Source organism: Brachycentrus maculatus, unplaced genomic scaffold (genome assembly GCF_059751285.1).
Source record: "Brachycentrus maculatus isolate JH-2025_06_01 unplaced genomic scaffold, ASM5975128v1 h1tg000337l, whole genome shotgun sequence".
NCBI classification, from domain to species: Eukaryota; Metazoa; Arthropoda; class Insecta; order Trichoptera; family Brachycentridae; genus Brachycentrus; species Brachycentrus maculatus.
In genome coordinates this window covers 203241-230611 of record NW_028281086.1, presented here as the reverse complement: position 1 = coordinate 230611, position 27371 = coordinate 203241, and the positions used below count along the sequence as shown (strand labels likewise).

At 32.8% G+C, this 27371-nt stretch overlaps 1 protein-coding gene across 1 annotated transcript in view; it reads right to left on the bottom strand.

Annotated features, from left to right (window-relative positions):
- Nucleotides 1-27371, bottom strand: part of LOC148303952 (uncharacterized) — a 225301-nt gene that overhangs the window by 5573 nt on the left and 192357 nt on the right. Inside the window, exon 5 of the mRNA XM_088269087.1 lies at nucleotides 13645-13848. Coding sequence (XP_088125213.1) covers nucleotides 13645-13848 — 204 coding nt within the window. The remainder of the gene's footprint in view (nucleotides 1-13644; nucleotides 13849-27371) is intronic.

Genomic DNA, 27371 nt, shown 5'->3' with positions numbered 1-27371 from the left:
GCTTAGTCTCTTTTTTGAAGAGGCGCAGCGTAACTAGATTTTTTTTTTATTAGATATGCGTAGCTAACTAATTAAATTGTATTTTTTTTATAACTATATTAATCAAATAAAAATTTACAAAATATATCGATTGATATGTTTGAGAAAAAAAATATAAGAATACAAAAATGTCGGTACTTGGCGAGTACTGGGAAGACTTGATGTGTATTCTGGAACAATCGTGTTCCGGAGGATGCGAAAATGGGGCAAGTTGTTAATTGGATAATAAACGTATAAAGTATGAGTTCTTCTAGCGAGTAGGTACTTTCTGTTAAATGCAATTCCGCGTCATGTCTCAACAACACGGGAGGAACAAATTAATCAAAAGATACAAATGTTACATTCAAACAATACTTCAAGTGAAAAATTATTAAATATGGAATTGATATTAGTGTTAAAATACAAAATAAAAATTATTGAAGAAACAGGTAGAATCATGAATATGTTGACTCAAAAATGTTTATAACTGTAAATTTATATCAGACTTCATCATTTCATTTGCACCAAAACGATCCCTACCCGGATATCATTCTCGGCCCCCGCAATAATTAAAGTGACAAAGAAAATATCTAAAAAAGAAGACATCAGTTAGCAATGTGTGAGTAATTACATCGCGCAATTAGTCATTTATTGAGGTCGAACTGTGGAATTTGTTGATACAAAAAGTACGCATTGCGAACTATCGCTTTATTTGTTTTAGATTCTGTTATCTCGTACCTGCAGTCACATATCTTCTTTGATATTTAACCGTCTGGTATCAACTTTAATAAAAAATGCTGAAAGAACTTAATCGGACCAGGAAGTGATGACACACTGAAAACGGAAATATCAGGGTACGGCTGGGAACAGTCTAGTCTAAATGGATTGTTTGCTTTTTATATCATGCTGATAAGGTAATTTCAGCTAGTATTTTGAAAATGAAAAGTATTATAGACGTTGTATGACGTAATGTTACTATTTAAAATGTTTTTGCAATTTGTTTAAGACCACCTTAATTAGTGTATATATATATATAATATATTTATATATTATTTTATTTTATTTGGGAATTTCACAAAACAGTTACATACATCAAGTCATTCACATATACAAGTTTTACAAAATAAGTTCTTGTATATATATATATATATATATATATATATATATATATATATATATATATATATATATATATATATATATATATATATATATATATATATATATATATATATATATATATATTATATTTACGCATCAGGGTGATTTAATAAGATAATAAGAGAAGCAACTATGGTTTTTATACGAAAGAAGATGAAAGTCTGAACATCCCGAAAATAAATTATCATTGGAAAATTCTATAATTTATATTTGAAGCACTAACTTTGTGATTTTCCATTTTATAATTAAAATGTAACTTTGTTTTAAAATCACTATAAATATAATAAAAATGGACTGGTACCTGAAGCGGAGGGCTGATCACCTTTCCTTCATGAGTTAACGATCAAGATCACACTGCGTTGATATGATACAGTGCCCTATGCACCATTGGGGTGCGGATAAGGGGTTTGAATTGAATATAGAAAATATTGAATAAATATAATGATTTTAAAACAAAGTTACATTTCAATTTATTTAAGTTACATTTGGAACATTCGTTAATCATAACTGCGTGAACCAGTAAAATTATAATTTTTACTAGATGACACATTCAATACTCATCAAGTTAGCGGTTTGAGGAAGTAGGTGATTTGAGGTTACGGTTAAATGGAAAATTATAAAATAAGAATTAGATAATTTTAAAATGTAGCAGAGTAGTCCAGTAAATAAAGAGGTATAAATTATCGATTTTACAATACGAGGATTATCCAGCATGACAGGGTGTCTTTTAAGTTTGCGTGTTTGTTCGGCTTTATGGCAAGTAATGTATTCAAGGCTTTCGTGAGATTCAATCAAAAATGTAGTTTAATTTATCAACTTACGTATAATATATGTATCTGAAGACAGACTTGAATTTCAAATTTGTTTTTCTTTAAATTTCAACTTGAAAAAATACGCAGTGCTTTTAACGAAATCGTTTCATAAATATGAAAGAGAAGATAATAATATTAGACATGAGATTATAATTCATTAAAAATTATTATAGAAATTAACTCACTGTAAATTGATTCATTATAATTTTTTATTTAATTCATTATAAATTATTATTTATAATCATAAATCATTCGGTCATCTGAATTGGTGATTATTTTGATTCCATTTGAAGTTTATGATCAACTTGGATAAAATTATGCAGCATTCAAAACGATGCAGTGCCCTATGCGCCACTGGAAGCAGTAAATACAATAGAAGTGGTTTTAGCTACAGCTATATTCTTATTTTCTCATATTCTCAACTACATCCGCTTCATATATTTATTTACATGTTCATTCTTTACTCATTTCGCTCACTCCTTTCAAGAACGTCATATATCAAAAAATGGATTTTTTTCAGTTTTTAAAGTTTAAGAATATTATTAAATGTATTAAAAATAAATATCAAGCCTCTTATTGAACTTTTTACTGTGCAACAGATCTTTTTAGCTAAAATCTGAAGGTTTTATCTCCATTTGAAAAATTATTATATTAAACTAACTAACTAACTAACCATCACGCCGCTTCCCCGCAGGGGTAGGCAGAGAGAATCGAACGCCAAACCACTCAGTCTTTGCAAACATTCTTTGCCTCTTCTACAATCATGCATCTCCTCATACAAACCCGACGATTATTACGACTCCTGACCCGGCCGCTTTCAAGTATTTGACATACCTGATTGTGCCAAGTTTTCCTCGGTCGTCCTCTGCTTCTTTTTCCAACTACATTCGCCTCATAAATTTGTTTAACCGTTCTTTCTTCACTCATACGCTCCACATGTCCAAACCATCTCAACACACCTTTCTTAATTTTATCGATAATGCTTATCTCAGCCTTACATTCTTTCCTTATTTCATCATTCGAACATCTATCAAACATCGTTTTACCACACATTCATCTGAGCGATCGCATTTCGACTGCATTCAGTCTGCTTTCATTATTATATTTAAAAAAAAAAATCAAACAATACCTTTTCTTCAAAATGCAAAAATATAAATATATGAAAACAATAAACAGGTATAATAAATAGGCATAAGAAGCATTTTTAAAAGAAATAAATGAAGAAAACATAAGATAAGAAGCATATTTAAAATAAACAAATGAGAAAATATAAAAAAAAACATTAGATAAAAACAAAATAAGAAAATATGACTAATCACTACATTAAAGATACTTTATGGAAAGATTTCCATAAAGTATCTTTTCAGATCATTTATTTTGGATCCCCGAATGGGTTCTACTTTATATATGTCAGGCAGCTGGTTAACATTTCTATCTATTCAAATAAATATTAGCGAATACGATTCCAAATAGCTCCCTGAATTGCTTAATAATAGTACCAAACCTCGACTTAAGTCTTGGTCGATGGCTGAAAAGTTTCAGAATTTAAGTGCCGTGTACTTCGTAAAGGTGGCGTGCTCACTCGAGGTACTTGAACTAATTAAAATACATTCAAGTGTCAAGTACCTACTCATGTTAGTTTCACCAGTGCGTGGTTTAGTGAACACATAACCGTTTATTTAAAAAATAAAACAAAAATAAGATCACTTATTACGTAAGACGAGGGGGGTGAGTGCAGACATGTTGTTTTATTAGTTTCGTGTTCGGTTTCTCCCTAAAATAATGGCTTTCATGACTACGTGAAATTATATCGAATATTTACATGGCATTTTTTCGACTAATTGGTTGATCTTTGAGCGTATTATACAACAACTTAAAATCAGGTTTATTTGATAACGAAGCATGTATTTTTTTCACGACCGAGTACTGAATAACTATTTTCCGGTGTACTTCTAAAGGCCCAGTATTTGTTGATTCGCAACTTAATTTTATCTCAATTTAGGTAACATTTTTTGTACTTAATTTTTTTTCTTAAATCACAATTTTTGCGTTGAATCAATAAATTTTTCTTGGAAATTATTTAATGGTTTTGAAAACAAAACAGTTATTTGAATATATATACAGTAAACATTCTTTAAAAAAATCGGACGTGAACAGATATGTGACCTCTCCGGAAGTTTCCGCTGGAATGAATTCTGTGTTTGCGAATATCTCCTTAAATATCATTATATTGCTGATTAAGTATCTCTCTAACCCTAATCCGCACCCAATGGTGCATAGGGCACTGCATCGTATTGACGCAATGTTATCGTTGTTCGTTAATTATATGAAGGCAAGGTGATCACTTCTGCGCTTCAGGGACCAGTCCAGAGTAATATTAAATGAATATTAGAGTGTAAATGCACTAATATTTATTCTCACCCCCCCTGGGAATCTATCCTGGGACCTCCAGCACGGTAGCTAAACACGCTGACCATTACACCACGGAGGCGGACTAACAACATTTTAAAATTGGTTTACATATATAGAACTTCCTAGAATTTGAGTAGTGTGGTTGCCAATAATGGGTAGAATTGGTGAATGTTACAGTGATCACTTAAACCAGTGTGTAAAGTGATCACTTAAACCAGCCTATGACGGTCGTCAGCCCCGTAAATGCCCCGACTTCCATATTCTTCTTCATCTTTGATGAGATGTCAAAAAATAAAATGAATATTTTTAATGTTTTAATTTGACAAAGTACTGAATTAATTTTAGCATATTTTATTTCAAGGATAAATTGTAAGATGGTACCCATCACACCTTGTAACGTATCCTAGGTACTTAACTTTCCTAAGCTTTGCGTGCCATAATGCTAAATATAATATTATAATTTGCAATTAATTTATACCGAATGACTCATTTTACTGTGTTAAGGATGTTGTTCTACAGAACTCAGTAGTTGGTCCTGCTCAAGGAAGGCCATGCTCATTTGTGCGTGTTTGTATTCAAGACAGGGTTGGTAATATTCACTCGAACATAGTAAGAGGAAATAACAACACTCGCTACATAATTTAGTTGACAGGAAAAATAGTGTTGTCATTTTTCCGGTTCAAACCCGGAAAGTCCGGTTGAGATTTAGCAAGGTAAGACTGATTTGACTTATTGATTTGGCGTTTGATTTTTAAAACTCCATTTTAATTTATGTATTAATTTTAAATCAAACACAGATTTTTTGAGTCTACTAAGTTGTATTTTATTTACAAAAACCCATAAAAATTAATACTGTGACAATTGTTTCGCCTAGTTCTGGCATTATCAAACAAACATTCATTTGATGCCATAACTAGGTGAAAAATTTTTCACAATATTATTTTTTATGTGTTTTTGTCAATAAAATAAAACTTAGTAGACTCAAAAAATTTGTCTTTGATTTAAAATTAATACATGAAAAATACTATTTATTATAATATGAGGTATGTAAACGGATGCTTGGGAAGAGAGTATATTATTTTTATATCATTGTGACATGTGTTTCGATGCATTATACACCATTTTAAAATACCGTATAATGATGCGGAATGTATCAAAACACGTGTCACAATAGATTTTTTAAAAATGTGGTATTTACCAAGTAAAAAGTTCATTTAAAATTGATAATGATTACCACTAAGTAACTGCCGAATCAATAAATGAACAAAATTAACAACTTGGTACCCATAACAAGTCTGTAAATAAATCCGCGATGTGCAATTCCCCAACTGTGCCTGAAAATGTCTGAATCGGAGCACCCTCCAAAAATTCTCATTTTAGAAGACCTTTTAAACTAACATGTACCGCTCACTCCTTTCAAGAACGTCATAAATCAAAAACCGTCAATTTTCAGTTGTGCATGTTTTCGGAATGCCCAGAATATGTACTATATCCCAGCAAAAGAGGCATATTTTCAACTTAATATTTAACCGCTACAGGACAGAAAGTGCTGATTTTGCATTTTGAAGAAAAGGTATTGTTTATTTTTTTTTTTTTAATTTATTAAATATTTTTTAAATGGAGAAAAAACCTTCAGGTTTTACCTAAAAAGATTTGTTGCACTGTAAAAAGTTCGGTAAGTGGCTTGATATTTATTTTTAATGCATTGTAATATATTTTTAAACTTTAAAAACGTTTTCCTGAAAAATCAATTATTTTGATTTATGACGTTCTTGAAAGGAGTGAGCGATATATGAAGACAGATTTTACATAAATGGTATTTTTCTTGATTAAAGTGGCAAAGGATCGGTTATTATTTTAACAGGTGTTAAAACATTAACCGAGGTTGAAGAATAGCTATCGTTATCCTGCAGAATACCCGCCAGACAGTAACTGGCGGAGAGACAGTAATTTCCCGACCAGCTGAGACACGAACGCGCTCTTCTGGAAAAAATGGCAATTTTGCATAAGATTGCGACCCAATTGGATAATGAACGCAATCACTCAAACACGACGACCATATCTCTGTCAAAACTGTTTGTCTAATAAATGATGTCTAATAAAATGTTAAAAATAAAAATTGTCTAGTAAAATGTTTAATGACGTAGATATATTTGGGAAAAGCACTAATTCCATAAAAAAAGAACTAAGCAGGAAATTGGGTGAATGATTGATCGTTGGCGTTTGTTCAACAAGCCAACTGTTTATAATCCCTGTTTGTTGGATGATTTATTTTGATATGGAATAGGTACTATACACACACACACACACACACACACACACACACACACACACACACACACACACACACACACACACACACACACACACACACACACACACACACACACACACACACACACACACTCACACACGCTCACATTCACCCCAACCAACATAACTTTCATAAGAATAGTATTTTCAGTGGATTTTTTTAATTGGCTGTAGATTTGTTAATTGTTGTTGTATATTGTTTTGTGGTGGCTGTAAAAAACCCAAATAAATAACAAAAAAAAACTCATCTTTACTGTACAAAAAGGATGCCCATCTAGTGTACCGAAATACAAGGAATTGAATGAATTAAAATGAAATAAAATTTGAAAGGCAAACCTTTCAATTTTGGTTTCATTTGAATTCATATTTCATTTTCGATTTTGCAATTTGCAATTTTGAAATATGTATATATATACTTTTATATTTTTTTAAATTTTACAATTTGACTATTTGAAAAGCGTCAAATTTCGAATTACGTTAAGCCCGAGATCTCGAGCGTTCAAATCACAACGCGCTCGGTCGCGCTGAGCTCTGACATAATGTGTAAAGGCAAAACTACCCGTAACTCGAGTTGCGGCTGTTTGGCTTAACACGGCTCAAAGCATTCTTATAACTGGCCTCTATCATATGCAATCACAGATTTTTCTCCATCTCTTTTCTTTACATTAATTCATTATCCATATAGCCTCAAAATTGTATATGATACATGTTTTGGCAAAAAGCATCATTTTCTAACTCGTTTATTTCACTTGCGGCTATTTGCCTTTCCACATTACGCTCACTCCTTTCAACAACGTCATATGTCAAAAATCGTCAATTATCAGTTGTGCATATTTTTGGAATGCCCAGAAAATGTACTATATCCCAGCAAAAGCAGCATGTTTTTAACTTAATATTTACCTGCCATAGGGCAGAAAGTGTTGTTTTTACATTTTGAAGAAAAGGTATTGTATATATGTATATATTTTTGAATATGCTAAATATTTTTCAAATGGAGAAAAAACATTGAGATTTTACCTAAAAAGATATGTTGCAAAGTAAAAAGTTCAATAAGTGGCTTGATATTTATTTTTAAAACTTTGTATTATATTTTAAAACTTTAAAAACGATCTCCTGAAAAATCAAGTTTTTTGATATATGACGTTGAAAGGAGTGAGCGATTAGTGACGCCTCTTTACGCTCATTTTTTTTAGAATATTTATTGGAATTAGACGATTTTTTAGAATATACATATAGGGGAGAGTGCCCATGAGTGGGACAGAGGATGGATGGGACAATCGTCCTCCAGCCCAAACTATTGTTACAAAAAAAAATTAAAAATTACCCAACATTAACGCTACGATATTAGACAGATTAATCCTCAAACCTCAGTTCTCGACTGACAGTGAAGCGAGTAAGACGTGTTACAATTTTTTTGCGCCAAAAAGTAAATTATATATTGCAGTTTGATTTTGTTTGTACATATAGGTTATGATAAGTGCTGCAATTGATATATACAATTATTTAAGTTGGTTCTCTCAGGATATTATAAAGTATGTTTCATCAAATTTACTTTAGAATAAATGTATCGATTTATCTATTTTTCTAAAAATCACGCATTTCCTTGAATGGGACGCGCGCAGTGATCATGAATGGGACGGTCCCACTCAAGGGAAAATTGCCCCATTCATGGCGAATACTTTTAATTTATATTAAAAATCGTTTGTACTCGTTTGTATTACACGCATTGTAAACGTTATATTGTTTTTAGGTTATAATGCCAAAAACACGGCATCGTTCACCAACCATCAATCACCAATGTTCTAATTGAAGCTGCTGTAGAAGAGGTTTTAAATAAAAGCAAAATATTAGGTCGGTTGCAAAGACATATGCAATAGGAAAATCTTCTCTTTATAGACATATCAAACAAGTAAAGGCTGATAGGAAATAAAAGAGCCTATCAGCGGAAGCTAAACTGGCAGTGCATAACGGAGTCCCGGTTCTAACTCTAATGTATGGAAGTGAAACATGGAGTTGGCAAAATAAGGATGAAAGTAGACTGAATGCAGTCGAAATGCGATCTCTCAGAAGAATGTGCGACAAAACGATTATGATAGATGTTCGAATAGTGAAGTAAGGAAGGAATGCAAAGCTGAGATAAGCATAATCGATAAAATTAAGAAAAATGTGTTGAGATTGTTTGGACATGTAGAACGAATGAGTGAGGATAAAACGGTTAAACAAATTTACTAGGCGAATGTTATTGGAAAAAGGAGCAGAGGAAGACTGAGAAAAACATGGCACGATCAGGTAAGCCAAATAATTGCAAGTGGTCAGGTTAGGAGTCGTAACAATCGGCGGGTATGAGTGAGGAGATGCATGAACGTGGAAGAGGCGAAAAGAATGTTTGCAAAGACAGAGTGGTGTGGCGTTATATTCTTTCTACCTATCCCTGCGGGGAAGCGGCGTGATGGTAAGTTAGTTTTTTTAGTTAGTTAGTTTAGTCTGAAGCGAGAAGAAATACTTTCCACGTATTTAAATTCAGCTGGAAGAATATGTTCTACAGTACAGAAATAAATCAGTAAGGGGAAATCAAGTATAATATCTGACACTTCAGAAAAGGACAAGTTTTTGAAAATACAATTATTTAAGAATGGAAAATGAAAACCTATAGATAGACCATAAAATAAGCCTAACGCTAAAAGAGTTTTAAAAAAACTCAGTTTTCAACAAAATATTTCAATGAGTGATGACAGAGATCAGTTCAGATAAATCAGTTGAAATAGAAGGTGTATCACTGACAAAAACAAAAGGAAAGGAGGATAATAAGTCTCACATATGTGAAGGAGAATATCAATATAGTTTTATGCAATGGCTTAAATGTAAAATTTGTGGCCCATGAAAAAAAAAAATTTTGCCAAAAATGTTGCAAAAATGTTTAATAAAATTTCTTTTACATGTGTCTACGTATTATACGAAAGTGTCTACAGATGATTTTTGTTTTAAAATATAATTATTCCATCAATCTAGCATTTTAATTAATGTCCCATTCATGGTATACTGGTGTCCCTCTCATGGGAGGGTGTTTATGAATGGGACATTTTAGGACATTATTTGAAATCGATTTTTCAGGCAGTTAGGTTAATTTTTTTAGAAAACAAAGTATGGCATATTTGTAGCTAAAAGATTGAATAAAGAGAAACCACGTTTACTTTTTGTGATTTATTTTACAGAGAAGAACTAGAGAGGCAAAATCAAAAACGTCCCATCCATGGGCACTCTCCCCTACTGAATTTTAATTTTTTTTTAAACACCTTACCTTTTTTAATAACTCTTTTCATTTAAAAACCAAATACATACATACATATTTAAATGGATTTCGATTCATACTGATTGTGAGTTCTTCATTAAGCGATTTTACGGAATATACTCGTAAAATAATCGCTTTAGATACGTATTCATATAAATTAGTTAGATAACATTCCTAATTGTAGATGCAGTTTAGTTTGGTTGGTAACCTTACTCGAGTTGGCTACCAATTCCTATGCAGCTACGCTTCCCCTTGACCCCAGTGCAGTACAGGTGCATTGCTGGTGTTTCGTAAAACCATTCATTCGTGACCAATAACAAATAACCCTTTGATATTTTATTTGTGCATATAATAATATTTCCCTTTCGGATCAATCGACTTTGCGGCATGCGTGAAATTATCAATAAACATTATGCCAATTACTAAATAAGCAATTTAACTACATACTTAATATTTTTTTAAATTATTTAACTGCTAAATAATATTTGTTCTGAAAGGTTATAAAAATTATAAGGCCCAAACCATCTCAACACACCTTTCATAATTTTATAGATAATGTTTATCTCAGCCTTGCATTCTTTTCTTATATTATATCATCATTTGAACATCTATCATGCATCGTTTTGCCGCACATTTTTCTAAGAAATAGCATTTCGACTGTATTCAGTCCACTTCGTGGCTTTACTTCCATACATTAGAGTTTTCTTGTGTTTGTGTGTTTGTTATCAATTTGTACAAATTAAATGAAATACAAAAAATCGGTAAAAAAAGGACTCCAGTGTTTTTTTCAAGTCGAGATAGATTATTCATATTGAAGTGGGAAAAATCGACGTTTAAAAAGAGATTTAATTACATCTATAAAGCAAAATTTGAAAATGTTTTAAATTAGGTTTGTACAAATTTCCAATATTATTAATATTTAAAGCATTAACTTTGTGGGTAGTCATTTTTACTTTTATATTTTTTTACAAAAATGTCAATAATATTAGTATATAACCACTATATACAAAAATATTCGTAAAAAAAATATAAAAGTAAAGTTAAGTCAATTTATAATTTTGCAATACTTGCCTACCTCTGAGAAAAAATATCACGATCGTTAGTTGGTTAAAAAATTACTTATTCTAGGCACGAACCATATTATTCAAGAACCTAACTATTGAATTTATATGTTTTTTTTTTAAATTACGCATTAATACTTCCTTTAACATATTAATTAAAATATACGGATACATTTTTAAACTTAATAAAATCAGACTAAATAAAGCTTGCGAAACAAATTTAGGAACCTTATAAGCCGCTATATTTTATAAAGAAATCTTTCATTAATAACACACCGTGGTAACTAGTAATTTCGCCAATTTCGGGGACGTCTGAAGGGGGTTTCCTAGTAAAATACCACCCTCGTCCCCGTTGATGAATGTAAACTCGAGAAGGGATGAGGGTGTAATGTGTAGGCGCATACAACACTCACTTCCGCTGCAAAACCTTTGCCTTTAAATACTTCATACCATTTTCCTGCTTGATAAAAGGTATTTTCATATTCAAAGGGGGAAATTCCAAATGTCCTAAGTGTAGTTTGATGAACTTTACTGGAAAATTACAAAAGTTCTTGAGCAGATACATGTCATATTTGGTATGCATTGGTTAAGCGACTGACAGGCTTTGAAATGTTGGTGCTTCTAGCTGTCCATGTGCCTCTAACACCAAATTTCAATTGCGTGAATTTTTCTCCTTTCTGCTGTTTTTATGGTCTATGTTTCAGCAGCATTAAGAAAAATGGAGTGGACCAAACTCTTGACAAGCTTTATCTCGGTGCTTGTTACTCACATTCCGGTTTTTACAGATTTAAATTTAAAATACAAATTATAATCTAAGTCAAAGAGGAAGGTAAATGCAGCTTCGAAAATATTACTACTACCATAACGCCATTTCCCCGCAGGGGTAGGCAGAGAGGATGGAACGCTACACTATTCTGTCTTGACATACACTCGTCGCTTTCTTCACATCCATAAATCTAGTCATACATGCCCTAAGATTACGCAGACTTTTGACACCACCAAATTTTAGGTTCTGATTGATATGATCGTGCTGATTGATATGAAGTCTTTTTCGGCCGTTTTCGTTCTGTTCTCCGGCTCACATTCACCACATATATTTTTATAGTCATTCTCTCGCTATCCATTCGCTCCCCATGTCCATACCACCTTAGAGAACTCTTCTTAATCTATTAATTATCCCTAGTTCAGCCTTACATTCCTTTCTAATATCTTCGTTTTTAAACCTGTCTTACAATAATTTTCCACACATTCGTCTGAGGGACCGCATTCCAACAGCGTTTACTCTGCTTTAATTCTTCCTTTGCCAGTTCCAAAAAGAGTTTCGGTAACGAATTACAACTTTTGACGAACGTCCTTTTTTGCATATATTTTTTAATGAAATGGCACATAGCTCGTATGAATTTTTCACTCTTTATTTAGTGAACTGGCCCACGCCATCCGGGATTTGGGATTTTTATTCAAACTTTAAAAAAAATATATAATTTATATTCGTGTTCTTTTATTAACTGGAAAGCTATTGGCCAACGTACCCACGCAGATAAATTTTCCTTCATTATTATTTCAAATAAAGCAAATGTTCCAGTTCATATTAAAATAAGCGAACTACGATTTAATCAAGATTGCTAAAGTAATATACGTTTAAAAATATTACCCCTTTCTTAACTCAGTGAAGTTCTTTTTTATACTCTTTTTATTGTTTTCATTTAATTTGTAAAAAAATACAGCAAAAATATAAAACTATAATGTATGGAAGTGAAGCATAATGTTGGTAAAATTAGGGTGAAAGTGCACAGATTTCAGTCGAAATTCGATCTCTCAGACGAATAAGCGGCAAAACGATGTATGATAGATGTTTGAATGGTGAAATAAGGAAATAATTCAAAGCCAAAATGAGCATTATAAAATTAAGAAAGGTGTGTTGAGATGGTTTGGGCATGTGAATCGAATGAATGAAGAAAGGATAGTAAAACAAATTAATGAAGATAATATGGTTGGTAAAAGCAGAGGAAGATCGAGGAAAACTTGACACTATCAAGTATTTCAAATATTTGGGCGTGGTCAGGTCAGGAGTTGGAATAATCGGCCGGTATGTATGAATATGGAAGAGGCGAAGATTGTTCGCAAAGATAGATTGGTTTAGCGTGGTCATTTATTTATTTTCTAAAAAGAGAAATATTTGTGTTTTTTATTATTTATAAATATACTTCAATTTCATACTACATATTTCTGTGAGCCTCAACGGATCATTATAAGAAATAGGTATAAAATAGTGGTAGAGTGGGTTCGAACCGAGAAACTCTAACTCAAGAGTCCGCGACACTTACCACGGGACCACAACCCGAAATAGTCAAATAGGTTAGTTAAATATATACGAGATTGAATGGGGATCAGGACTACGGTAGAGACGCTGTTTAGAACTGCCCAGGACACAGATTACTTTCAAGTGATGATAGTCGACGTCACGGGGACCTGACATGGCACGAACAAAAGAAAAAGTGGTTGTTCTCGCATCGTCGCAAGCCGAGCACCTTGGCTTGAGGGTCCACATGTGGTTAGTTAAATAGCGGGTTGTTCTCACCTCGTCGCAGGCCGAGCACCTCGGCTTGAGCGTCTCTGCGTGGTGGCGGCCGCAGTAGAGGCGCCCGGCGCGCCAGAAGTACACCAGGTCCACGAGCAGCTCTCGGCAGACGGCGCAGCGGAAGCACGCGGGGTGCCAGCACGCCGCTGGACCAGCTCGGGAAGCGCTAACTCCAGCATCACCGGGGCATATACTATCCCCGCACTAGAACGAAAAACAAACACACAAAAATTAGATATTTAAAAAAAAAAAAAAAATTTTTTGGGAATTTCACAAAATAGTTACATCAATCAAGTCACTTACATAAATGAATTACACAAAATAAGTACTGTAGAACGGGGCTACTTGAACTTTGATGTGTTACTTGAGCCCAGTACAAAAAAAAAAAAATCCGTATTTGGTCTACAATAATGAACGTGTCGTGACAATAAGTGTCACCTGTCAGGGAAACAATGAATCAAGTCGATACGTTCATTATTGTAGACTAAATACAGATCTATTTTTTTTTGTACTGGGCTCAAGTAACACATCAAAGTTTAAGAACCCCGTTCTACGGTAGATACTTGTACTAATATGTTGTACATAATAAATAAATAAAATAAACTTAAGATTTGTACCCTTGGGACGTTAAAGGATGAAGAGGGGGTATAAGCTGTTTTTTTGAAAATGATGGAAATTTCTTCCAGACAGGCTTGTGGGTTTCAGCAGCTAATTCGATGCTGAATTTAGTAGACAGGAGAAAGCAAGCTCGGGCGGGCGATGTCGCTGCGCTCCGCCGGCTACATATTATTATACCATTATTATGACGGCTTGTATAATGGCGCAGGTTAATCGGCAAGATGCTGACGCCATCGGCACATCGACGGCCGACACTCTTCGCCAGAGAAACTCAACCGAAAAACGAATTTCTTATTTATTGTAACTGCAGACAGTTGGAAGAATTCCATATTGAATTGTTGGGTAATGTATCCAAAATAAAACAAGGTTTTTGTTGGATTGAATTCTACATTTATTTATATATATCTTAATACGTGACGCGTTTCGTCTTCTTAGGACATTATCAAACACTCATAATGTCCTAAGAAGTGTGTTTGATAATGTCCTAAGAAGACGAAACGCGTAAAGTATTAAGATATACATAAATAAATGTAGAATTCAATCGAACAAAAACCTTGTTTTATTTTGGATATATTACCCAACAACGTATTTCTTTTCGATCTATTCAAGTCTTCAAATCGAACTATACAAATACGTTTTGCCCCTTACAAACCAACCCCAAAAAATCCCACTCCTATGTACTCTCCTTTTTTTGAGATTGTTCGGTTAAAGTGAGCAATTTAACATTAAAATATTCATTATTTTACCCACTATTGACAACCGCATCACTAAAAGTTTACAATCAATCTGGTCAAATGAAAAAGAAAAAAAGGGCATATAAGTAGTCTACTTACAAACCACGTTATGTTAAAAAATTAATTTTTTTAGCCAATAGCTGCAATCGGTAGTAAATTAAATCTGCTGATTTGAACTTTTTGAGAGATTTTAGAAAGTGAACTTTCGATCAGCATAGCGAATTTGCAACGGTTGTTGATTTTTCTAATACTTGATTTAATATATAGAAAATTAATTCTTCTACCGATTTGAGTTTTTTTGAGAGATTTTAGAAAGTGAAAGAGTTTTGCCAGATTATGTTAAATATCGACATTTTTTACCGAATGACGCCATTGCCTGAAAAAAACTTTTAAGGCAATGGCGACAAACCACGTTACGTTATTTTTTTTCAACATAACGTGGTTTGCAGGTGGACTACTCATATAAAAACACGCGAGTATTTAAAACACAATGTCAAAATTTCTGAGTCCTTACTCTGAATCTCTTTGGATTTAAGATTTTGAGTAAACGAACATAGGCATTTTTATTTATACGAGTATATACAATTACTTTTTGATAAAAACTCATAAAACATCTTCTTCTATGTTGAGATATCAAAAAATAGCTTCTAAGTGGAAAGAACCATATTTGTAAACAGTCATTTGGATATTATAAATATTATATATTTTTATTGCAGATCTCTGGTTGTTTGGACTAGATTATATTAAATTTAAGTCTTATACCATAATTTGAACTTAAAGCTCTTCGATATAATTTATAAATCCCAGATTAAAATCATAATGAGCATGCAAATGCTCGAGATAACTCGGGTTTGACGTTGCAGCACGATTCATTAGCGGACTATCTGTAAGGTGTCTGGGGCGGGTTATACACGAGACTCCCGCACGAAAACCACGTTGGTTCAATGTCCACGTTCCTATATCGACTTCCGGTCAATGTGGATAACTGGGAGGCAGGGATAGTCGTGTATCCTTAACCTCAATAGTTTATAACTCTTGGAGTTTAGAGGCTAAATCAATGTTCAGAAGGCTAACTAACTATATAACTATATATATATATATATATATATATATATATATATATATATATATATATATATATATATATATATATATATATATATATATATAATACACTAGCTAACTAAATAGTCCTGCATCCTTTTTTTAGATGGGAGTTGTATTTACTTTTTACTTTGCTTATTATGTATAAGGTTTAAAGATCATTAAGTTTTTTGTTTCTTCTGACTAAAAATATATTATTATATTATATTATTATTTTATTATATTATTATTTTATTATAATATAATAAAATAATAATATAATATAATAATTCCTCCGTAGTGTAATGGTCAGCACGCTCGACTACCGTTCTGGAGGTCCCGGGTTCGATTCCCAGGGGGGGTAAAATAAATATAAGTGATTTTTTTCACTGTACTATTTATTCGATACTACCCTGGACTGGTACCTGAAGCGGAGGGCTGATCACCTTTCCTTCATGGTTAACGATCAAGATAACACTGCGTTTGTATTACGCAGTGCCCTATGCACCATTGGGGTGCGGAGAAGGGTTTAATTTTTTTTTAATTATATTATTATTTTAACCTGTGTTGTGAACAAGAAGGAAAGACTATTGTGGGGTAATCAGGAACTTCTCCCAGCAATGGGCAAATGCCGAAAAGTTCTGTGTCCTTAACCGAAATAGTTTAGAGCTCCTGGAGTTTAGAGGCTAAACCAATATCAGTTCAGAAGGCAGTACTAAATACTATGTTACGGTCAAGTGGGCCATCGGGTACACGACCCACCAGCCAGCCGGAACGCTAAATTGGATGGCCTCTTCTGGATGTTAAAACTCTCTTGGATTGGAGACAGGTTGATACATTTTCATAATGATTTGAGTGTCTCCAAGTATTTGCTCACAAATCAGGATCTGTCCACTTAGTAGTTATTTATATTGCCATTTCAACATAGATGGGGAAGAATATGGACCTGTTTCTTATTTTTTATCAGTTAGGAACATCGACAATAACGGGAGGCTTTGGTCATTATAGTATTGTTAATTATGGATTTGATATTAATTTGGATTTCTATTATAGTTAGTGTCGGGCTTTGGTCACATGGTTAGTGTCGCGGACTCTTGAGTCAAGAGTTTCTGAGTTCCAACCCACTCTACCACAATATGAAACCTAATTATGTCATATTAATTGTATTAATATTTTTAATCATGCGCCGCTTAAGCTCACAGAAAAAGTATGAAATTGAAGTATTTAAAAAAAATAATAAAAACACATTTTTTTTATATTTTATTATTATTTTGAGGTAGGTACTAATGAATAGAATTTGCCATCTCAAATATCAATGAAGAAGAATATGGAAGTCTGAGTATTAAAGTGATCACTTTATACACATTTAACTGATACCATTCTACCCATGATTGACAACCACACTAATCAAATTACGGAACTTGTATATATTTTTTAATTGACACGTTCTTTCACATGTGATATTACGGCACCATCCATGTATACAATTTGAATTTGTATTTGTAAAAAAATGTGTCAATTGAAAGATATATGTTTGTATAAGTAAGAGTTTAAGTAAGAGTTTTTTAGTTTTATAAGTAAAAGTTTGTATAAGTAAGAGTTTTTTAGTTTTAGTTATAAGTAAGAGGATTCAAGTGGACATCCAGGTTCAATTAAAGTATCCAGGTTCAACAAAATTTTTATTAACGAAACTGTTTTTTTTTTGAACTGGCATAAAGAATTCGTTGTAGTAAAAAATTATGTAAAAATGGCCAATTTATATATATAACGCCATTTTTGCAAAAAAATACTTACAAGGGCGCTATGTAATACTGAAGATTTTTCATTGTCCATTTGTTAAATAAAATGACAAACCATCGAAAATATCAAAAGAGATGATACACCATAAAAATATACAAATCAGCATAATATAAATTACGGTGATGATTTTATTAGTGCAATATTGGCAGTATATAAAATAATCATTTATCACCAGAGCATTGACAGCTGCAGTTTTATGCTTTTCTCAATTATAGTCGAGTCGTCTGAGATACAACTTGTGAATGGACTTTCGATGATCGTAGCCATCAAGAATGGAGCATTCTCGGACATGTATGAACATACGCGATTCAATTGATCAGTACCTACCTATATTGATTGTAAATTACATGCCAGTAGCCGCGGAGGCAAAAAGGAAAGTGAATAGGAAGGACGGAATTTAATCCTGGTGTCGATGAAAAGGATTTTTTGCTATCGCGACGTGACGTGTGTCAGATTCTTGATGATGTCAGGACCAAGTTTCCTTATAAGGAACGACCTTGCGACTGGACGTGCCACGGGAACATACTACATGTTTACATTCCTTTCTATCAATTTATGCCACGATGTAAAAAGGAACAAATTACTTTACTATGTCTCATGAAAATATTTGCAAATTATTTGAACTTTATTCACCGCGCATCAAAATTGATAATTTTTTGTTACAAATTTGGCCACAATTTAAGTTATTGGGATACCTCAATTAGTCCGGTTTAATTGTAGTAAAATCTATTATTTCGATAACTGTAAATGCTCTAAATTTCACTGTTTTTTAATATAAATTTCAACTGTTTTTCTCTTCTTCTTCTTCATTTTAATGGCTTTTCACCCATCTTGGGTGTTATAGCCAGTGTCGAGTTATTATGTCAACTGTTAAAACATTAAAAATCTTACAAAACTATGTATAAATTTCTGTCAAACAATATTAGGGGATGAAAAAACTTAGGAATATAATATCATAATTTTACACATGATTTTACAAGTATTTTTTTATGCAAAGTTTTCTGGAATCACGGTGAATACAAGGGTTGAGGATCGGCCTAATATAATTTTGTATGGAGTTTTATTTGTTTGTAATGTTGTGAATTCTATACTCAAAGGCATGAATTCGGAATGTTAGTGCAGCAAACAGACTATACGCTTTCAAGATGTGGATACAAGAAGCAAGGACTCAATTTGTGACTCTATCTTGCGTGGATAGATAGTCACAAATTTAGAAGTTCCGGGGTAAGTCGTGAACTGTTAACTAATGTAAAAATGGGCAAGATCTTTTACCTGGAAAAAAGTGCTGTTAGAAATATGCATTCCTGTAAAAACTAACGCCGCTTCACCGCAGGGATAGGCAGAGAGAATAGAACGCCACACCTTTCTTTGTCTTTGCAAACATTCTTCGTCTCTTCCACGTTCATGCATCTCCTCATACATACCCGCCGATTGTTTCGACCCCTAACCAGACCGCTTTCAAATATTTGGTATACCTGATCGTGCTAAGATTTTTTCGGTCTTCCTCTGCAATTTTTTTTTTAATAATTTCCCCTCATAATTTTTTTACCGTTCTTTCCTCACTCATTCGTTCTACATGTCCAAACCATCTCAACGTTTCAACATTCCTGTAACTTATTGTAACTTATTGTAACCATCTCAACATTCCTGTAACTTATTAAGAAAGAGAAAATTCAGAAGAGTTGAGGAGCTTGAAGGAACCAGATGTTTTGGATGAGAAATACATATGAGATTGGACCGGAATAAGAAGAATGGGGTAGATGCTCAGAACAGCAGAGGAGAAAGAAGGTTTCTCCAGAGTAATCACTAACGTCTCGGGTACCTGATATAGCACCAGAAGAAGACAAAGATGGAGTTTCGTTACTAAGTAAAAAATTAACAGAATTTGTGAATACGGATATAAGCGAGGTATACCCGCGCTAAGATCATTCTTAGTTGATCTCCTAAAGAAAATTTAAATAATATTTTCGTCATCAGAATTCACTTCGCCGCCCACACATTGGTAATCGAAAGCTAAAAATTAACAAAGCAATTTTTTTACGAACATAGTCCATATCTCGCAGGATGTAATAAAACCATACAATTTACATTGTATAATACTTTTGAAATGGAAATTGAGTACATATATTTTTTTTGTACTCAATATAGATCAATGGATCAGGATCACATGTTTATCGCCTAAATTTTAATCTGCTCTTAAGGCCCAGTATTCGATAAGTCGCAACTTAATTTTCTCTAAAACCTACTAACTAAAAGGATACTGTATCAATTTTAAATTAAACATATTGTAAAAAATATTGCTCGCGAAAAGACGTCCGACCTCTAGCGCGGCTCTACGATATGAATTTCAACGTAGGAGATCTCAGCCTTAATAATTTGTTTACTTTTTATGGAAATGGGAAGCAATTTATTTTAATATGTATATTTTTTTAATTACCGAAATAATTAAAAAGTGTCGGGTTGTGGTCCCGTGGTTAGTGCCGCGGACTCTTAAGTCAGAGTTTCTCAGTTCGACCCACTCTACCACAATTTTAATCCTATTTCTTATAATGAGCCACTTAGGCTCATAATTAAAGTATGAAATTGAAATAATTATGTAGATAATAAAAACACAAATATTTATCTTTAAAAAATATACATAAGTTTAACACATCTTTTTACACACACACACATATAATATGAAGACATAAGTATTGACAATAAGAAAATATTTGTAAAATTAAAAACATTTTTATTAGTAATTAGAATGTCAATATGCCTTTTATTTAAAAAAATAGATTAAAGTGTAGAATTTATTACGTCATTGTGATACTGTTATTCGATCATATTAGGTTATTAAGTATCCATCGTATTAATAATTAATTTTAAGGTAGCCGATCTATCCCACACAGTAAATATTAAAATTATTATTGTATTGAATAAATAAATATGTATTTATCTCAATGAGTGTTTGTGGGCGCAGCTGACCATATATGGAAGCCTTTTAGATTTTATTTTATTTATTATGTTAAAATTATGCAAAATTTTGTAAATGACTGTTTGAAATATGTAGGCCATGATTTAGATGGAGGGTGTTGGTTTGAAGGTTTTCATCGCAATCATTTAATGTCTAACGTTAAAAAAGTTAAATAACAAAACAGTGACATATTTATGAATAAAAAGGAAATATTATGGAACTATTTTATTGATATCGTGATGCTAATTGAGATGGTAATATAGCTGTTTACAGGGCTTACGACTTGTCATTGACTAGTGTAAGTATTCACCAAATATTATGAGTAACATTCATCATATACTACACATGATTTACAGTCACGCAAGTCAAGTCTCGATAAAAGTTAAATTTTTGCTTCAGATGGCGTATATTATGACTTCATAGAAGACTTCTATGGTTCCGATTAGTATGTAAGTAAGCTATCAGTAACCTTCATTTATGCATGCGAGGTTCATTCTGATTTTTTCAACATTATAGGAAACACCCGAATATATCGGTTATATTTTATATTATGTTTACATGTTTTATGGGTTACTTTAATATTCGGATATAATCGAAGTATTGTGAAATATTAATGATTGGTTTTATTGTATTTTAGTCAGATATTTTTCTATTTTATGTATTTTAAATCAAACACAGATATTTTGAGTCTATTACTTAGTATTATTTTATAATAAAATAATACTAAGTGGTATTTTATTGTTAAAATAAAATAAAATAAAAATAAAAACACAAAAAAATTCATATTGTGACAATTGTTTCACCTAAATAAGGCATTGTTAAACGATTCAAATACAACTTAGTAGACTCAAAAATCTGTGTTTGATTTTAAAAACATAAATTAAAATAGCATTCTACAAATTAAACGCCGAATCAAGAAATAAATTTTTCTCTTGTTGATAATGAAAGGTGTCTATTTAAATTTATTTTGTAAAAAAATAACAACAATACTTATAACATACGGTAAAACTAGATTTTTACATGATCAAATATTGTATTTTTCAAGCGACATGCGACGATAACTTTTTTATTTTACTTTAAAAACAGATCGTTTTGATAAGATAGCGTGGTAGGTAATATTTTAAAATAAAAAAGTTCAAACATCTATTCACAATTTCCGAGGTTTAAGCAATTTGCGAAACGTCTTTTTCTTGATTTATTTCACTAAAACATGCCTGACGTAGAGCTTGTCCACGGTATCTAAGCTTAATCTAGCCTTAAGTAATCCGTGAATTTATGATCGGTTATCTGTATATATTATAATTTATTTATAACGAATGAATATATCCCTTCGGCCAAGGAAGGGTTATGCACATTAATATTAAGTATATAAATAATACGATTATACGCTCACATATCGCTCACTCCTTTCAAGAACGTCATAAATCAATAAACTTGATTTTTCAGGAGAACGTTTTATAAACTTTAAAAATGTAATACAATTTTTTTAAAAATAAATATCTAGCCACTTATTGAACTTTTTACTATGCAACAGATCTTTTTAGGTAGAACCTGAAGGTATTTTCTCCATTTGAAAAATATTTAGTAAATTTAAAACAATAATTAAACAATACCTTTTCTTCAAAAATGCAAAAACAACACTTTCTGCCCTGTAGCGGGTAAATATTATGTTAAAAATATGCCGCTTTTGCTGGGATATAGTACATTTTCTGGGCATTCCGAAAACAAGCACAACTGAAAATTTACGATTTTTTATTTATGACGTTCTTGAAAGGAGTGAGCGATATGTAGTATAATGTGGAAATGAAAATAGCAAAGAAAATTATTAAAACAAAAGACATTGGATTTGTCAGCAGTCATCAACAAATCACTTTTTTCTGCAGATTTTTATTATTTTATTATCAGCGAGCATCCGAAACTATGGATGGAGCGCTCGGCTCGCTGTACTGACTTTACGAATGCTCGCATCGTAACGTGTTACGTTACGACGAAATGCTCCGGTCAGTCTCCACCATTAGAGATGTCAAAGCAAAATGAAAATGAAAATAGCAAAATTAGCGTGGTCTTTATTTTTTAAAGCTAATTTTATAAAGCCCGCCTTCATAAGGTCCGCCTCCGTAGAGTAATGATCAGCACGCTGGGCTACCGTACTGGGGGTCCCGGGTTCGATTCCCAGGGAAGGGGTGTGAAATAAATATAAGTGATTTTTTTACTTTAATATTTATTCAATATTACCCTGGATTGGTACCTGAAGCTCAGGGCTGATCACCTTTCCTTCATATGTTAACGATCAAGATAACACTGCGTTTATATGATGCAGTGCCCTAAGCACTATTGGGGTGCGGGTAAGGGTTTGAAGAAGAAGAATTTTACATGGTGTAAAAAAGGAATCTGTGCTCTATATGCCACTCTAGCTGAAAGAAGAATATTTTATTTAATCTTTCTCTTAAATAAAATCACTATTAAACATAACATACTTCTAATCTAGTGTCCGGATTCGATGAATCATTGGGCGGATTCAAAGAGAAAACATCGTAACTCAAAAATCATAATATATTTTCTTAGAAATTGTTCAATAGTTAGATGTCGCTAACGAATAATGACTAATGGAGTAAGTAATGCATTTTCGCTCATTTGTGTAAGTGATACCCAACCCAGGTATAATAATTTAAATCCGAATTAGTTAAGGTCTTTCAGGTACCCTTATAATCGGCGCATATGTATGAGGAGATGCATGAGCGTGGAAGAGGCGAAGAATGTTTGCAGAGACAGAGTGGTGTGGCATTCTATTCTCTTTGCCTAAGATTGAGTAAAAATGTATTCCTCCGTGGTGTAACGGTTACCGTGTTTAGAGGGGGTGAAAATAAATATTAATAATTTTATAATGTAATATTTATTTAATACTACCTGGGCTGGTTTCTGAAGCGCAGGAGTGATCACCTTGCCTTCATATAATTATCAAGATAACACTGCGTCAATAAGATGCAGTGCCCTATGCAGCATTGGATAAGGGTTACAAAATGGATAGATATTACCACAAAGTGAAGAATTAATTAATAAAATAAGTTATTGTGTTTGTCTGGAAGCCGAATCAAGAATTCGCTTCACGAGCATCCTACCATTGTAGACTGCGCGAGGGAGGAAGGGGGGAGGGGGACCGGAAGCGGTTCCGGATTGTCCCCGGACCGTCGGAAGTCGGATTCCTGGAACCGGTTCGTCATTTGCCGCGTTTTTTGGTCCGTTTGACAACTGTTTGTCTGTGGTCTTGTTAGCGTTGTCTATTTTTTTAATCCCAAACGGCGGAAGCTTAACAATATTAACCCTTTCTCAATTGAAAATTAACATATCATCGGTGATATTTTTAAATAATTTTATTATGAATCATGATAAGTCTCTTTCTATATCGCTCACTCCTTTCAAGAACGTCATAAATAAAAAAACTTGATTTTTCAGGAGTACGTTTTCATTGTTTAAAAATACAATACAATGTGTTAAAAATAAATATCAAGCCACTTATTGAACTTTTTACTGTGCAACAGATTTTTTTAGGTTAAACCTGAAGGTTTTTTCTCCATTTGAAAAATATTTAGTATATTTAAAAAAAATAATTAAATAATACATTTTCTTCAAAATGCGAAAACAACACTTTCTGCCCTGTAGCGGGTAAATATTAAGTTTAAAATATGCCTCTTTTGCTGGGATATAGTACGTTTTCTGGGCATTCCGAAAACATGCACAACTGAAAATTGACGATTTTTGATAAATGACGTTGTTGAAAGGAGTGAGCGATATGTTATTCTTCTATATTTTGCTAAAGGTACCCTGTATTTGGTTAGTGCAGTTATTTTCAAAGATGTTTCGTAACTGCAGAAACAATTTATGGGAAAAAAAATTAACAGAACTTCTAATGTGGAAGCCCAAAGACTTTCTTTTTCCATTCCCATAGATTGCTTCGTCTCTTTGAGACATCTAAAAAATATTGGTCAAAATCCTGCTTAAAATTTAAGTATTTGTTTCAATTGATTCGGCAGTCACTTAATGTTTTATTTGGTAAATATTTCTATTTGGAAAAAGGATCAGAGGAAGACCGAGAAAAACTTTGCACTATCAAGTACGCCAAATACTGAAAGTGGTCAGGTTAGGAGTCGAAACAATCGGCGGGTATGTATGAGGAGATGCATGAACGTGGAAGAGGCGAAGAATTTTTACAAAGACAGAGTGGTGTGGCGTTCTATTCTCTCTGCCTACCCCTGCGGGGAAGTGGCGGGATGGTTAGTTAGTTAGTTAGTTTATTTCTATTTCTGAAAATTTACGGTGGCACGAATTCCGTTTCGATGCATTCCGCATCATTTTCGACACCATACGGTGTTTGAAAATGATGCGGAATGCATCGATACACGTGTCTCCATAGATTTTAGGAAAAAGTGGTATTTACCGAGTAAAGCTTTATCTGAAAATAAAGTATTTGTAAATACATATTTGAAATATTGTTAATGCTGTGTGCAGAAATAAAAGTAAACTCGATTTTCATGAAATTTCCATAGAGAGCATATGTTGAATTTTGATTATTTTCAAAAAAATATGTATGCATAAGAAAAAGGTGGGTAAAACCGTTTAAAAAAGTTTTTTTCATTCGAAATTAAATGAAGATTAGGAAACCGAAGTACGCAGCGCTACCAGGATATCATGACTAGCTCTAGGGTGAATAATTTAATCATATTGGGTATAAAGTGGGACACATTTATGAGCATTTTTACAATGTCACAATGTCGTTGAAATGTAGGAAAATAGGTCGAATGTAGACAATTACCCGTGATTACCCCACCGATATGACAAATTGGCATCATGACAATAAATAATCGTTCCACATGGGGAGGTTGTTACATTCCACGGACTAAAGGTAGGTAGGGTAGCTACCCTTCACCTTATTTGGAATTGCCCCATTCGACATTCAATAAAATTAAACGAATTGATTTTTATGAAACTTCTCAGTTAGGAGAAAAAAGCGTGCTGCGATACAATAAATGTTGTGTGCCTCTTATTAATGGGGTTGATCACGAATACAGTGACCCTAAGCCTATCCGCACACTTGCGAGAAATCAAACCGAACGCAAATCAGTTTTTATTGTTTTTTATTTATATCTGGAAAAACCGTAATCGGTAATTAGTTAGTACTCGGTACGTATTCGGTCGTCGCTATATACTTATGAGATGAAAAATCTTCACTTTTTCGATTAATTTCGATTAATTGAAACTTTTATTCTGTTTGTATTTTATTTTATTTATCTTTTAATATTCGTCGGTTATCAATTATGAAGCTGAAAAATAGAATACTTGTACAGGCTAGGGCGCTCGGAGTTCCAAATTTGCGTGTTGAGTTATTTACATATTAAAATATAACCGATCAGATGGTGCGCTTAATAATTGAAGCTAGAACTAAAAAATTAATTTGAAAACTAAGAGTTACATACATAAAAACCTAACCAAAATGCAATCTAAATGCATTTGCAGGCGAAAAACCTCAATGATCGGTCGCCTATTCGAAACAATCCATCTTGCGAAGCAAATAATATGCGGTAATTTCCCGCAAGTGTGCAAACACCCTAATTCAAAAGTAAGTGTGGAGAAAATAATGAAACCGACGTAAAAAGCGTAAATTTTATTCTTCAGCCAATTACAATGATCAATATCACGAATATGCTTCTTTTGAAAAATAACGTTATCGTTCGATTCTCATCTTATTTAGTTTACTAGGTAGTAACATCTGATTAAAAACTGAGTTCGGTAACCTTTACACCAGTGTTTTTCAACCTTATTTGTACCATGGCTCAAATTAACAAATCAAGAATCTACACGCCCCCCCTATCAGTTTTTTATTTACCAAATAAACTCTGTGAAAAGTAATTTGCTTCAAATAAGAAGTTTACATGTGCAATACATACTATTTTTATTTAATTTTCACAAATAAATAATATGTTATTATGTTACATTACAGCTCGAAAGAAAATTAGTGCGATCCTTGGTATTGGTTTGAGAAACCGAAAAGCGAATAAAATTCTAAATACTGACGATCTTCTTTTAAACTAGCACTATCAATTTTTGCATTGGGTCAGAAACTATAATTATAATAAGTTTTTAAACTTTACAAACTGTAAACGAACGAAGAAGTCTAAGAAAGAAAAAAAGAAAAAACACAATAAATAAATACATAAAAATAAATTCTTTTAACAACAGTCATAAATAATAAAAAAATAATAAAACCCTAATCCGCACCACAATGATGCATAGGGCACTGTGTCATATAAACGCAGTGTTATCTTGATCGTTTACACATGAAGGAAAGGTGATCAGGCCTCCGCTTCAGGTACCAGTCCATGGTAGTATTGAATAAATATTACAGTGAATAAATCACTTATATTTATTTTACCCCCTTTGGGAATCGAACCCGGGACCTCCAGAACGGTAGCCGAGCGTGCTGACCATTACACTACGGAGGCGGACAACATAAATAACAGATGTAAATCCCTCTCCAAGCC